Here is a 15,036-nt window from a genome sequence, read left to right as displayed (position 1 = left end):
GTTTGAATATAAGCCAATAAAATACCCATACTGCACTTCACAGAATACGCCATCACCTTTATCTGCAGTAAAGCATGAAACCATTACAACACTTAATAATTTAACCTCTGACTTTGAAATTCACATAATGGCCTGCCCTATACACATAAATGCATGATCAGCTGATACTTTAACATTCATTGTCTACACCTGGCATGAACACTGGTTTCCCACACATCCCATAATGTGTAGGTGGAAGATAAGAGTCTTGTTGCTTGGCAACGCTAAACTTTCCTAACACAGTATGTTGTCTGTGGTTTATTTGAGGTAACGAGGTAAAGATGGGTGTGTAGGCTCTGCATCAGTGGTGGTGTTTCGACAGGTTATGAAAGATATTACGACCCCCTGAGAATGTGATTCTGGGTGATGCATACATAGTCAGTTATTTAAAAAAAACACTGAAGCTTGCCAAAGAAATGTGAGTAATGGTTAACTGGAGAAAAGGGGGAAGCATTATGTAAAATCATGTGTGACTGATTTCTCATACAGTATCTTAAGGAGATGGCAAAGTAAAAAGTCAGCAAAGCTGTGCTGCATTTTGGTGCCATTCCCTCATCCACTGTATTTTCATTTTAAATTGAGTGCATCCCCCTCACCCCAGATTACCACGACACATACACAAAGTTGCCTGGTCATTTTTGCAGTTCCCCTACCAGTAGAGGGCACTAGTGCACTGGCTTTGCTGTACGACTTTGAAGGTATCTTGAGACAACGTTGAAACATCACATTTGATCATTGTTTATTGACAGCTGACACTACATAGATCTAGTTATTCAAATTATATAAACATGGTTTGTGTGTTAGAGGGAATGCATTTGCCAGGATGGCCTCCTGGATTCAAATAAAATAAAATGGTATCGCTAGTATGGCATTTGATGTTGTGCTTTGATCCTGAGATGTTTCATCTCTTTAACAGAGTCCATTTTTCTCATCAGCAATTACTGATAACCCTGCTGGAAATCCTGTATCACAAGAGGAACCCAGAAATAATGTTTCTAAAATAAATAAAGCCATTCTAAGAGAGGTACCTGCCATTTGACATGAAATCGAATACCAGTATGGCTGGAAACAGTGCCATTCAGCTGGCATTGGTTTGAATTGATGTCTACCATTATTTCTATAAATAGAGATATTATTGAAATATAGCTCTCATTCCTACTGGCTGTGACAGGCAAACCAGGGGAGAGGCACACACACACACAAAGCCACATAAATACAGTCCAACAGATGGAGTTGGTCCTATGAATCGTCTGTTTGGCCGGCTCTGTTGCACATGAGTTTGGCTGCCAGCGATCCGTATGTCAGAGTCTTTGCCTCGGGCTGGACTTTGTCTGTGTGTCTTCTCCCTGTGAACACAGACAGCAGAGCTCATTAGATGGACCCTGCTGCCAGGGCTGCAGACATTAGTGGACAGATAAATCCAGGGTCACTGCTTGCAGATTCACACTGTCGCTGCCCGCTAATAAATGGGCCAAACTCCGCACTAGTGGGTTAGCGGGCAAAGCATTTTAAAGGCAGAAACGGCTGATAAAAAGTTGATCCAAAGCTTACCAGGGATTTTATCCATTGCGATAAAGGTCCGGTCTTGATGCTTTATCTTTGGTCTGTTTCTGGCTATCAGGAAAACTCCCAGGAACGACAGAAGACAACTGGAGAAGAGATTTAGGGAGAGCACAGTAAATTCAGTGGCACATTTTTAATAGGCTGCAATTACTGGCATCCTGATGAATGCTTACCCAAAAAGGAACATGAAAATGTTCAGTAAAGCCAGTCCTTCAAATTCCTGGTAAAACACTATCCCTGTATAATGAAAGAGTACATTAAAATACATTCACACAGAATAATAGCATTTGTAGTTATCTCTAATGCTTTGTGAAACGAAGCCCTGCAAATCCTGAGTAAACATGTTTCGCTGACAGGATAGCTTTATATTAACTGATGAGTAGCAATACCAAAAAGGCTGCACAGGCTCTCTGATTCCCCCTTACAGTATCCAGTGGCACTCAACAGTCTCCTCCCATGACCTTCTATCCATCAAACATTCCCCTCAGTGACCAGACCGTTTCAATCAGCAGGCTGACAATGAACACAATCTTAGCAACAGTAGTGGCCACTGGGCAGCTTTGCAGGAACAACCACTAGGCCACTGCTGTGACCACCACTGGTTTAGCACTAAAATAATCATTTTCATCCATCTCTTACAAAGGAACAAAACTAATCCTAAAGGAAAAATCCACCCTTGGATACTCTTACAGTTATATATCATCAGTCTGTGATTCCAGGATTCCAGGAGTTTTGTGATAAAGTGTTGTAATTTACTTTTATGGTGTGCACACTTTCCCTCAACCTGCCTCGTCTAGTTCTACTTCAGTTAGTGATGCCCTACATTTCCCAGCATGTCTTTTGACAACCCCCAGAATGGGCGCAAAGCAAGGGTGGAGCTTGCCTTTCATGCATAAAAAGGGCTAAAATAATAATTTATCAGCATAATGAGATTACAGTTAAAATTCCCAGTGACTTGTCAAAAAAACAACATGAGCGTTTAGCCAAAATTTTGTGTATTTATTTACCAATTCACACGAGTCATGTCAGTACCTCAATATCACACCTATCACCTCAACAACATCAAACATTTTTTTTTCAAATCTGCCATATTGTACCAACCCTACAAATTCATTCAATTCATTTTCTAGATTTAATCTTTGCAAATTTGTCAATTACTGTGTGGATAAAGGTTCTATAAGAGTGAATTAACTATATAAATAGTCGATGATTGTTCATAATATGCTTATTTACCTTATCAGTCAATTTTTACTGATATTACTGCATTCCAAAGGATTCTGTACACTTTTGGCCATGGGTGCCAGGCACCCATAACACCCATTCAAATTCTGCTTATTATTATAATTACAAATTCTGTGTGAACCTATTGCTTTCAGCTGTAGATGTGTAGGTAGATAGGAAGAGCAATAACAACAGCAATAGCGAAGTGAGAGTTTTTCTTAAAAAAATGAGAGTGGATTTTTTTCCTTTAACACTAAAATGCTTTTGGGAAACCCAGTCCAGACTAAACCAGGAACATTATTACTGATACAGGATGACAAAGGCCTGACCTGGCAGAGTCCACATGCTATAAATACGAGATAAATATAAGGGCTTTTGCTGAACGCGGGACCCATAAATGGCTCAGATATACAGGGGTGAATCACCATCTTGACTGTGCTTTCTGTTCCATTGTGTTGCATCATGAATCGATTTCAACAGTTGCAGTAAGTTTTGCAGCACATCTTCATCAGAAAAGTCTCTATCATATTATCCTTCCTGCAATGCCAAAGTGGGAAAACAAAATGCAATCGGCACAGAATATCCCACAGTGAGTGACAGTATTGTGGCATACCTGCGACTATGGCACTCGCAGTGAAGAACACAAAGTTAATAGGAACCACCTCTGTGGCATCAAACATTTTCATTGCCTGATTGAGAAATCTGTGGAGAGAGAAGAGGGAAGCCATCCAGTTATGATTTGAGGGGTATAGTGAATACAATGACCTTGGTTACGGAGACACTTTGCAGCAGCCTATTCATCCATCATAATAAATCCACTGCAGCTACAATGTCACCATGTCCAATATATTTTTTACACTCTACATTTTCTCCGGTTTGGTTCCGGAATTGGAAAACCCAAATTGGACCTAGCCTGTGGCGAACATGAGGCATTTGAAAAAAAAAGTAGGTACACAGAGGCAGAGAGAGAAAAACCTTGACTAACTTGATCTGGAAGGCGCAGGAGGCAACCATGACGACGAGCATGACGTAGAAGATGGGGTAGATGAGCTGCAGATGGCCTTTTAGAGACTCTGTGATCATCCCTGACACCGCTTTGACCGAGATGACTGTAAGAGAGGCTGCGGCAACACAGAGGCAGCAGATTACTTCCAAAAACATGAGGTTGTATGAGCGGCAGTGACAAATCACTTCCTCACTGATTCATGCAGATTTGTGGGGTTGATTAAGGTGAACAAGATCGGGCTGGATGGAGTGGCAGAGGAATAAATTGGAGAGTGGCAGGTGGATTACTATGAATGCATCACTTCTTGCTTTAAAGACAAAAAACACTTTAGATTAGGGAACACATAGTAACTATTAGTAAGTTGATTATTAACGTTATGCGTATTAGTAGTGTATTGGTTCATTATTAGTCATTACAAAACCACTTATTAGCACCTTATTCTGCAGTATTGTATTCTACAAGTATACCCCATTAACTATGGGTTTTCCCTCAATAGCCAATAGCCAAAATTAGTGGTTATAGCAGTCAGTAAGGAAGTTGTTGCACATGAATTGGGCTCTTAGTCTGCTTTGCTCAGTATGGGGATTATAAGGTGCTAGTATCACATATTATTGATGGAAATTATTAAACTACTGAGGGAAAACCTATAGTTAACAGTTAATATCTGTTCCCTAATTCAAAGTGTTACTGAAATATCACATTAGAATTGTTACTAATTGAGTTAAAGGGGGTTATTCCTATCTTCCATCATGCTTTACTCATCTTTTTCCACCACCAACAACTGTCTCTTTACGGAAATTCTAGTACAGCATTGCATGGGTCCATTTTTGGTAGCCAGGCAACAAAGCGACCTCTGACTACCTAAAATGGTTTAATCCATAACCCTTGGCCTCAATCATGCAGTTCCTACTTGTTCATACCGAGCAGGGCCACCAGCAGCATCACAATGACAATGTGCTTCACATTCCTCCTCTTGTACAGATAGAGCAGGACGCAGAAGACTATGACCTCTATAAACTGGAGGAAGAGGGGGAGAGAGAAAAGGATGGTTACACAAATCATTAATGCAGATTCCACTTCCTCAAAAATGCTCTCACAAAGTCAAAGCAATCCCATTTCCATTCCAAAACCCATTTATTTTACAGTGACACCCGTGCCATCTGTAACACCAGAACCTTGCACAAAAAAAACAGAGGATCTGAAATTCCTCTCCAGTCCCCATCCTCTTACAGACCGTCTTATCCATATAACAAACTATGCAGGCAGTGAGCAGGGTGCTTTAATTGAAACAAATGGCTGTGGCAGAGAAACGAAATGAATTGCTGGTCTTTAATGAGAAGGGCCCAGGGCTGTCCTTGTGAGTCCAATAGCACTCAGCTGTTCAAGGACCTCTGATATAATACCACACAGCTCTAAATGGATGGAGAACAAGAAAGGTGCACTAAAGTAGAATTGAGGAATAAAAAGGGCAAGCCGACCTTTGATTCTCTCTCAACGAAATTAATTTCAAAATAATCCCAGTGTCTCAACAGATATGATAAATGCGAACATTATTTCAAGATCTTTGTAGTCTTTGGGTCCACAGCCTATATAGTTCCATATTTATGACACTTTAAATGAAAATTTGTTGAAATTACGTCTTCGTGTAGACTACATTTCGCCTACCAGTGCAATATGACTTTGGAGAAATACCCACTAACCAATATACCCATAACCACTAATCAATATCCTCTCTCTTTCAAGCTACAACTGAACAAATTATCAAATGATTAAACAAATTTGTGTTTTGTGACACGCTGATGTTGTAACCGCATTTTAGCTGGTTGAAAAGAGGTCGAAAAGAGGTCTTAGACGTTCAGACCGAATATCACCCAGTTTTCAACTAGAAATCAATGTTGAAATCCCGGTTGGTGCTCACTGGGAAAAGTGATAGCCAATACCATTAGCATTCTATAGTCATGACACAGTAAATGAAACCAAAGTTGTTTAATGATAGTCCAAGTCTTAATAGTATGACCATAGGATAATATGGGAACACAGTGATGGATATTTCCATTTTCTTGGCAGCAGTCCTCTGATTAATCACCATCTACAATTAATCAAATATCGGCTGAAGTTGTTCCTCCACAGCCTGATGAGTATTCACAATGCAAGCCCTGGAATGGAAAAGAGCATCCCATTTTAGACATCATCAATCAGCGCAGCCAGGCTGAGCAAGACTATCTCAACGTGAAAACATCTATCCGTCTATCCATCCACGCGTCCCTATATTCCTACTGTCTGTTTGAACATCTGTCTTGTCTTTTGTTTTCATGCGATGACTCCTATGTTTTTTTTGTCTCTAAGTGCGTTTGCATGGTTCAGCAAATAGAAGTAGATTCAGGAGTGGAATGTGAAATATGTCTGAGAGAGAGACACTGTGCCCTGAATAACGATGGCAGTGCTACACAGGGCAGACATCCAGTGTTTACACCACTGGCTAGCACCCCTGATGAGCTGCTGGCTGGTGTCTTTTTAGGTTCAACTTGACTTGGTTTGACAGATTATGCATGGTGAATAGGTTCTTCAACTATCCACAGACAGTAAAGGGAATATTCAGATGTTGGGGTGAGATTTGGTGGGATACCTTTTGTCAGATAAATTGTTGCCTGTCTGTGGGCCACCCATATAGATGTCGATTCACAACAGAAAAGCAATCTTTACAGACCCTGGGTGGCACAGTGTTTGAGCTTGCACTATTATTGTAATTTCATGCCGAAATGTTAGATGTCCTGACTTTGGGAGGACTAGTAGTTTCCTAGGTGGCAATAACAGGGTGTTACAGGTGTCATCTATGCTGGAAAAGACTGTGGCTCTTGAATTATACAAAGGATAGTATTTCTATCAGAGGAGTAAGTTTAACCTGACAGGTTAATCTCTCTCTCTCTCTCTCTCTTTCTCTCTCTCTCTCTCTCTCTCTCTCTCTCATAATCATAAGAGTCTGCTCTCAGTGTGTTGGCATTAATGGAATAGTAGTGAGATATGGCTTTCTGTTGCACATATCTTCCATTAAAGACATTTAAGTTGTATTTGGATGAAAAGTATTGTTAAGATCCAGAATAAAATGTAAATTTTTGTGATGGTTTTGAGAAAAAACATTTAGTTTCAGTTCTGTTCAAGATCAGTCGCTATGGTAACAGCTATGTTTACACCATCTCTGCCCAGGGCAAAATTGGAGTAGGAGAGCGTATGGGTGAGTGTTAATGCATTTTCAGACCATGAGGAGGGGGCAGTTTTTTACTATTGAGTGATTCATCCACTAAAACATGGACAATCTTTCATTTAACCAAAGGCTAACCCCCCAATTACTGTAAGTAATTCCATAAATGACAACAGCAGGAGCTCTGGGCTCACTCATATGAACCAGAACAACAAGCACCAACGTTCCAGGGATCTTTTATGAAGGATTATGTACATCGTCCTTGTTAGAGTGAGTTTCATCAACCTTTTCAACTCTAAAAATGTATCACTTCATTGATGCCATTGATTTTGAAAATCTCTTTTCTCTTTCCCTCCTCCACAGAGAGGTCAGAGGTCAGGATGAGCTACAGAACAGCCCCACTGCAGCTGGTAGGGGTTTAGTGACTTGCTCAAGGACACTTCAGCAGGGTGGATGCTTGCCAACACGGGGCTTTAACCCAGATTTTCTGGATGAAGGGCATTCTCTTTAACCACTAGGCCAACCTGCCACCCAAAGCACAGGATAACACATAAAGAAATACAGGCGATAGCATAAGGACCGGTTCACATGCGGCATCTTTTGAGCACGCAAATCCATTATTTTCAATGTGGGCGTACTACAGACGCACTCAAAGGCGAGGAAACAAGAACATGGTTAGACATATTACTGGTTTCAGGCAGGAGTGTTTTAGAGGTTACATACAAGATAAAGCAGGAAGTGCCAGCTGATGGCATAGTACTGGACCAGATGGGCTGTGATGTGTGTGGAAGTGTGGGGGGCAAAGGTCACCAGGAGGTATGTTCCTGCCACTGCCAGGGTGCCACCTATAGAAGAGACATGAGATAGAGGCATAGGGAGTCAGTGAGAAGGTTTTTCAGAACAATGAGACAAGTATGATGCCACTGAATCATCAGTTTCCTGCAAAAACTTTGTGTTGTCAACAAGTCCCGCTGATTTTGTCATTCATGCTTATGCATTACTGAAATTTTGGAGAGCATTTGTAATGGTTTGGATTGTTCCCAGGATAATGAAACATTTCTTACACGAGGCCGATAATGTCAGCCAGCAATTACAATCAAAAAACAAAACTGGCAAAATTGGAGATGATTCATGCAGGATCCAACAATATACATGGGTGTGTGTTACTGATTTAAATTTCTAAACTGTAGCCTGTTCATGCCATTTAGCATCAGACTCTAAATTGTTGCACTAAACAATAGTTTTTCATGAAAACAAATACAACAAGAAAGGTTTGTTGAATAGATTAGTGCCATTCTTTCCCTGCCAAAAACACAGTGCCGTTAGACTTGTTAACTAAGAATGATTAGAAGAGTCAATGTTTGATTTCCATCCCTTGCCAATCAAACCAGAAAATGTTTACTCTGCCGCAGGGTCTTTGCCACACTGAGACGACCTGTGATGTATTGACATAATACTTCTGAACTCCAGGATGTTATTCCTCAAATCAAAGCAGCAGAGTGTTTGCTTACCAAGAATGTCAGAGGCGCGGAGCGTTTCCTTGAGGAAAACCACAGATATGACAGCGCTGGCTGGAAAGGGAAAATGTATTCAGGTTAGTTCAACCTGCAATCAAGACATGTTGCAGCTACCATTCATGGTTCACTAGCCTATAATCTGAACTCTAACACAGTAACACCTGCACAGTCTGAATCATTCAAAAGCCAGCAGGTACATTTAACAGAGAACTAAGACACCATATATATAATTTGATGCATGGATAGAAAATGATATGCACTATGTGTCACAATAGCATAATGATCAATGCTTGAGATTCATCCCTGAATAAAATAACATAACTGAATACATAGAGGGGTTATTGTTACTGCATTCTCCTGAATTTTTTTTTTTTTTTTTGATGCAACCAGTCAATTTAATCACAAGCAAGGTCAGATACTTGATTGAAAATTGACTTGAAACAATAACAATTATGTCAATAAAGCTTCAAACAGACTATATTGCTACGGCTGTATATAATGAAGAGTAATCAACTTTACAGTGCTGTGTGGAATGTGAATTTCATCTTACACACATACACTACATACATGTGCACAGTCATAAACACACACAAGCAGCACATATGTACATGCGCACACATTCATAATGTATCATACGTGCATGTCCACACAAATAGATACATGCATACACACACACACACACACACACACACACACACACACACACACGCACAATGCTTGACATATTTGTATTGATCAGCAGACATAACTAATAATACCCAAACAAATTCAGTGTGATAACATTCTGTCAAAGCGCTTTGATAAATGGAGCTTATTAGGACTTTGAAACATCAGCATCAAATCACTGGAAGATGAAAACATCATGCTATTCCACGCCACATTTTTATGAACCCATTCATCAATATCATTGTCAAAAATTGCTACGCTGAAAAGCAATCAGTTTCACATGAGCTAAGCCTCAGATTAGTCTTCGTAATGTTTCCCCCGGGAAATGCTAGGAACCGAGGCAAATGGATAAACACATAACATTTTTGAAAGACAGATAAACAGGCAGACAGACAGATGGATGGCCAGACAGGCTGCCTGAGACAGATAAACACACTGGCAGACAAAAAGTAGGCTGCCTAACAGACAGACAGTCAGATAGATAGACAGGAAAACATATAGGCAGGTAACATATGTATATATATATATATATATATATATAATATATATATATGTATATATATATACATGCATACATACATACATATTACACACACACACACACACACACACACACACACACATACATATGTATGTATATATATATATATATATATATATACTGACATTCATAATAGACTGACATACATACAAGGGCTTTCAGGTTATGTAATGTGCATCTGGCGGCCATATTGGAGGCCTTCAGCTCTTGCGCAACAGTGGCCATGAGGAGCTGATTGTATTTCTAGATGTACAACTTGTCAGTCTCAGCAGAATTGAATAGACATGGTTAATATGTGCTGTTTTTGACTGGGAACTGAACTGGGGACTCATCTCTAATCAATGTTTTGTCAGCTTGTTAGCTAGCTAATCTTAGTAAGGTCAGCTAACCATCACACTCTTGTTGTAAACACATCTCATTTGCACAGTAGGTAACATCCAGTAGAAGCTACCATTCCTAATGGATAGTAGTGGATACTGGCTTTATTTATTTATTTTATTTAACCTTTATTTAACCAGGAAAGTCCCATTGAGATTAAGAATCTCTTTTTCAAGGGAGAGCTGGCCAAGACAGGCAGCAGCATAAATAAAAACACATAATTACAGACAGAAAACACAAAAGGAGACACAATTAAAAAGAACTAACCAGGTAGATTAAAAACATTGACAGGCTGGCTAGTTAGCTTGTTAACAATGCCAGAAACCAACTTTGTTCAGCTAAACTGAGCTGGCGTTTTTCAAGCTACAAATCAGATTGTTTTTGGAGTAGACACTAGAGCTAAAGACAAAACAAATCTACCTTATGAGATCATTCACTTTTTCAATAACACCCACAGCACAACAATCTTTTTCAGATCTCTTTTTGTATGGTTGTTCTATATTTTGCCATAATTTGAGCACAGCCAGTTCTCCAATGGACCTCCATGATGGCAACAGCTGTGGTTGGTGGGAGATTTTGGAAACAACTGCAACACTGACTGGCAGGTATGCAGGTATGACGTCAGTAAGACTAAGACAAAAAGTGAAAAAGTGCTGAAATGGAAAGACAGACAAGCAGACAGGTTAAGTGTTGTCTCCTTCACCATCAGAAGAGATTAGCTACAAATAGAGTCAGAGACAGAGAGTGTGTCATGGCATGACAGACAGATTCTTATACACAGCATGCTTGTTAAACAGAGGCTGAACATCATGTTGCTTACAGAGCACAGCTACAGTTTTGTTTACCAATAGATGTTTAAAACCAGAGGGGCAATTAGAAGGGAATCCTTATGAACCCAAATCATGAAAAGCCTGAATATAGACAGAAAGGAAAAGCAAAGCAAAATTGGCATTTAAAATGTACCACGTATAATCTTGCCAGGTGAATTTCGCTGAAGTTCACCTGGTGGTTACAAATAAATTATGAAGAAAGCTTTCAGAGCAGGCTTGCAGAGTAAGGCATGGATGTATGTGATGACATACTATTACAGTCAATATGGAGGATTTTGAGGACTATCACCAATATCCTGATGAACCACTCAGGTGTTTAATATTTCATACTGCGAGTATGTTCAGATTCACATTTAGGACTCCTCCTTTGCCTCTGGGACCAGCTGGATCTAACAAGTAACCATAGCAACTCCATACAAAGTGAGATTCACAAGGATTACTAAAATGAGAAGTGTGGCAACAGGAACCTCTGGGGTACAGAGAGTTCTGCCACCGCTTTTTTTTTTTTTTTTACGTGTGTGTGTGTGTGTGTGTGTGTGTGCATCAGATCTCTCCTGCCTCTCTATCTCAGAAACAGGAAACTCCCTGGGGAAAACACACCATGTCAAACACTCTTCCACCACATGGCTCTCTGACATGATGGGATGAAAGCAGAGAATGTCTAGCTGTCATCTCCCAGCAAAGTTAAACTGTAAGATCTGTAGCCAAGTTGTACATATTGTACGTTCACAATGTCACCGATGACAAGAAGTTTCCAAATAATAGTACAGGCAGTACAGCCGTGCAGCTGTCTTGTCTTGGGAAGACGAGTATCAAAACAGTCTGGAGGAAAGTCACTTTTAGCCTTTACTGAAAATTCCAGTATCACAGGCTGGAGTTTTCAATGTGTACTTACAAACAACTCTGCAAGAATTGTGTAATATAGAAAATATACAAGAGTTGTGAAATGTTATGTTAGATTCTATAAAATGAATAGTTCATATAGACAATAGTTCAATAGTTCACATATCAAGCCTTGTGAGATACCTCATGAATACACACCATAACAGTTCATTTAAATATTAATGACCATAAATCGACACTCATTCTGGTACGTATGTGTCGCTTAGCAACCACGTCGTATAGCAACTGTTCAAGAGCTATATTGCTTAGCGGAAGAATTCCATTTAATTGTTACCTATTAAAAATAAAGATTTATTGAAAATGATAACAGCTAACCACTTCACATCGTGTCAAACAACGCTGTTCTAAAATCTTGTTGTTTAGTGCTTAATCATAGGTCTCTCCATCAATATCAATGGGTGCTGTACAAGCAACTCTGATACAGTTTCTGAATCAGGCTTCTGTTTCTTTTCAACATGCCATCCTCCCTCCTCTTTTGCATGTGATGACATGATATCTAACAGAGAGAGCCAATTCTCTGCTCCATGCCACAGCGCTGGAGACGGCGCTGTCATTCCTAATAGAGACTGTTGGGCTCTGTGGATGGAGACGGTAGTAATTGCTCTCTATGGAGCGTCAATGTGTCAGTCAATGGGACATGCAGGGACAGGCGTGTGACAGCAGCATCATCAACTCTCCTGTCCTCTTCCCCTCCTTCTCCTCTCCTCGGCTTTCCCCTCTGTCCAGTTCTGCCTGTTGTCTCCTTCAATCATCCCCTCCTTCTCCTCTCTCCTCTCCTGCATTTTCCTTACCCTCTCCTCTCTTCTGCTTTCTTTGTTCTTCCCTTCTCTCCTTTTCATTCTTCTACTTTCCGAACTATCCCGTTCATTCCTCTCATCTTGTGCCCCTCCCCTTTCTGCGTCTCAGCCCCCCCCCCACCCCCCCCACCCCTCCTTTCTTCTCGTCTCCTCACCTAAGGCCTCCTGCTGTCTGTCCCCCCTGTGAGTCTTCACACCGGTCCTGGAAGACAGGCACAACAGCACCACAGGAGGGTGTGTGAGGAGTGTGGGTGTGTTTGCCTAAGGAGCATTGCTGGTCGGCAAAATCCGCTAGACCTGTGTGTTTACACATGACTACAGTTATGCACATATCTGTGTGTGTGTGTGTGTGTGTGTGTGTGTGTGCTTTCCTGTGTGTGTGTGTGCTGGAGTCAGCCTTCAATAGAGGTAGAGTCAAAGTGACAGATGGCAACCTGCACAGCCTCCCTCAGCTCCACTTGTTAGCAAGGACAGACCATGTCACGGCTGCAGATATCTTCCTCTCCTTTCCCTCCTTCCCTTCACCTCTTCATCTCTAGCTTCTCATTAATTCTTCCAGAGACTCTTTTAAGAGACACTTCAGCTGCAGATGTAAATTTTTCATGCGCACTTCAGTGCGGCACATTACAAGAGGGTTGCAGCATAACAATCAATGGTTTTAATGAAGATAACAACGGAGGTAACTCGGAACTAAGCCTGGGAACTGGTAATACCAGTGAGCTTTACAAGCACTTACAAAGCATTGCCAGATAATTGTTCTTAATGCTGATATGGTAAAATGTTCTTGGTATGGCAATCAGTGCTTTTAATAGGGATAATGATCCAGGCAACTCCGTACTGGAAGTTGGATGATTGTTAACAAGCGTGACTTTAAATAAAATCATTGCTATATGAGCTATTTAAACACTCAAAACCATTGGCAAATGATAGCTCTTCATATTGTAATATGGTGAAATGTTCTTGGTATAGCAATCAGTGGTTTTAATAAGGATAATGATCCAGCTAACTTAGAACTAAATCAGGTGATTTTTAATAACAGTGTAGGCTTCAAATAAAGTCATTGCTATATGAGCTATTCAAACACTGTAATCTGGTAAATTGTTCATAGTTTGGTAAAACCTCAGGAAGTAATTGCTCATTGAAGGAATTACAACACTGTTCCACACAAAAATAAAATGAAGAGGTACAGTCTGGCTAACAAGATTTGTGGTTTCATTCAGTGTTTTATTCAAACCATTCATCCACTCGGTAGACGCGGCTATAGGAAAATCATTGGAACCGTCGCGTAATAGCTTCCATTAATATCCATGACTCACCGCCACCTCCAGCACAGTGATTGATGGGTGGCGGGAGGTGGGAACTGAAACTGTTCAATATTTAACCTGTCTTTAGAGTGTTTGCACTGAGCAGCTGCCAGCTGCATCGACCAGGCATGCTTTGTTTTGATTGGCTGATGAGCATAATGTGCTTGACAGCTTAGTTCACACTAGGGGCTGTAAAGACGATAATTTCTGCAGTGGTTGTTGGATTTTTATTTACCTACTTTAGTGCCAAATAACTGAAATAAGTAACAGAACTTCCTGCCTTGAGAAGGAGAATAGTGGAAATGCACATATCCATCTTCTGAGTTCAAGTGCTGGATATAAACTAGGTCACAAGGTCACAAGGTTTTATTCTCAAAGCCACAGCATCTTTGATCTGTTGGATGTTTCTTTTTAGTGCTTTTCTGTCACTCTGAGTTCATTAAATAGCTGAAGTTTGAGAGACTATTCATGGAATGAGGTGAAGCTTACAGCCTTGCCAATACAGACCATGCAAAAACAAACATGTCAGATTCCTTATTAGAACGAGGTCCTAATCCACCAAAAGTATTCAAGTAATCTTAAGATTATTTTTGTCCATCTACAAAATATTTAGGGAATGTTAGCCCCATCTCCTCAGGCCATATTTCGAAGCTTGGCCCTTGAACTTATAAATAAAATACCAGAGATGCTTACACACTAAAATATAGCTCTCATGCTTTATTGATAATGTATGTGACTAGACAGGTTTTCCATATATTTTTTTCAAATGGTATGATGCAGTCTGTTTATGGCAGGAGTAGAAGAGCAAGAGCAGACTTCAAATGACAACACTAGCTGTTGTGCCCTGAGGAAACGACCTTTTCTTCCACCTTCATGAATGGATAATGTAGGAGGAAAAAGGTCGCACTTACCTATGACAGACACGCAGCCCAGTGGGGCTATGAGTGATGCCGGGGCAAAGCCGTAGGCTGCAAAGTTCCCCAGTTCCCCAACACCCATGAGAACCACACCGCTCCACCACAGCAGGGAGGTGTAGTAGGGCTTGGAGCCACGCTGAGACTGGCGAACATGG

The 15,036-nt window shown here is 40.6% G+C and overlaps 1 protein-coding gene across 1 annotated transcript in view; it reads right to left on the bottom strand.

The window, feature by feature from the left end:
- Positions 1-751: 751 nt before the first annotated feature.
- The window catches only part of LOC139656747 (NIPA-like protein 2), a gene marked incomplete at its 5' end in the record, with an annotated part of 19,194 nt that continues 4,909 nt past the window's right edge, over positions 752-15,036 (bottom strand). The window contains 9 exons of the mRNA XM_071534363.1: positions 752-1,385; positions 1,591-1,688; positions 1,776-1,839; positions 3,437-3,525; positions 3,809-3,944; positions 4,750-4,846; positions 7,752-7,873; positions 8,540-8,599; positions 14,876-15,036. The exon at positions 14,876-15,036 is cut by the window's right edge and continues 8 nt beyond it. Of these exons, the coding sequence (XP_071390464.1) occupies positions 1,279-1,385; positions 1,591-1,688; positions 1,776-1,839; positions 3,437-3,525; positions 3,809-3,944; positions 4,750-4,846; positions 7,752-7,873; positions 8,540-8,599; positions 14,876-15,036 (934 nt within the window). The remainder of the gene's footprint in view (positions 1,386-1,590; positions 1,689-1,775; positions 1,840-3,436; positions 3,526-3,808; positions 3,945-4,749; positions 4,847-7,751; positions 7,874-8,539; positions 8,600-14,875) is intronic.

The sequence above is a fragment of the Centroberyx affinis genome, unplaced genomic scaffold, assembly GCF_046629955.1.
Source record: "Centroberyx affinis isolate AG114_WGS23_722 - 3 ecotype Tasmania unplaced genomic scaffold, CSIRO-AGI_Caff_v1 ptg002522l_1, whole genome shotgun sequence".
NCBI classification, from domain to species: domain Eukaryota; kingdom Metazoa; phylum Chordata; class Actinopteri; order Beryciformes; family Berycidae; genus Centroberyx; species Centroberyx affinis.
Note: the sequence above shows the minus strand (reverse complement) of the source record. Positions and strands in the feature narration are given on the sequence as shown.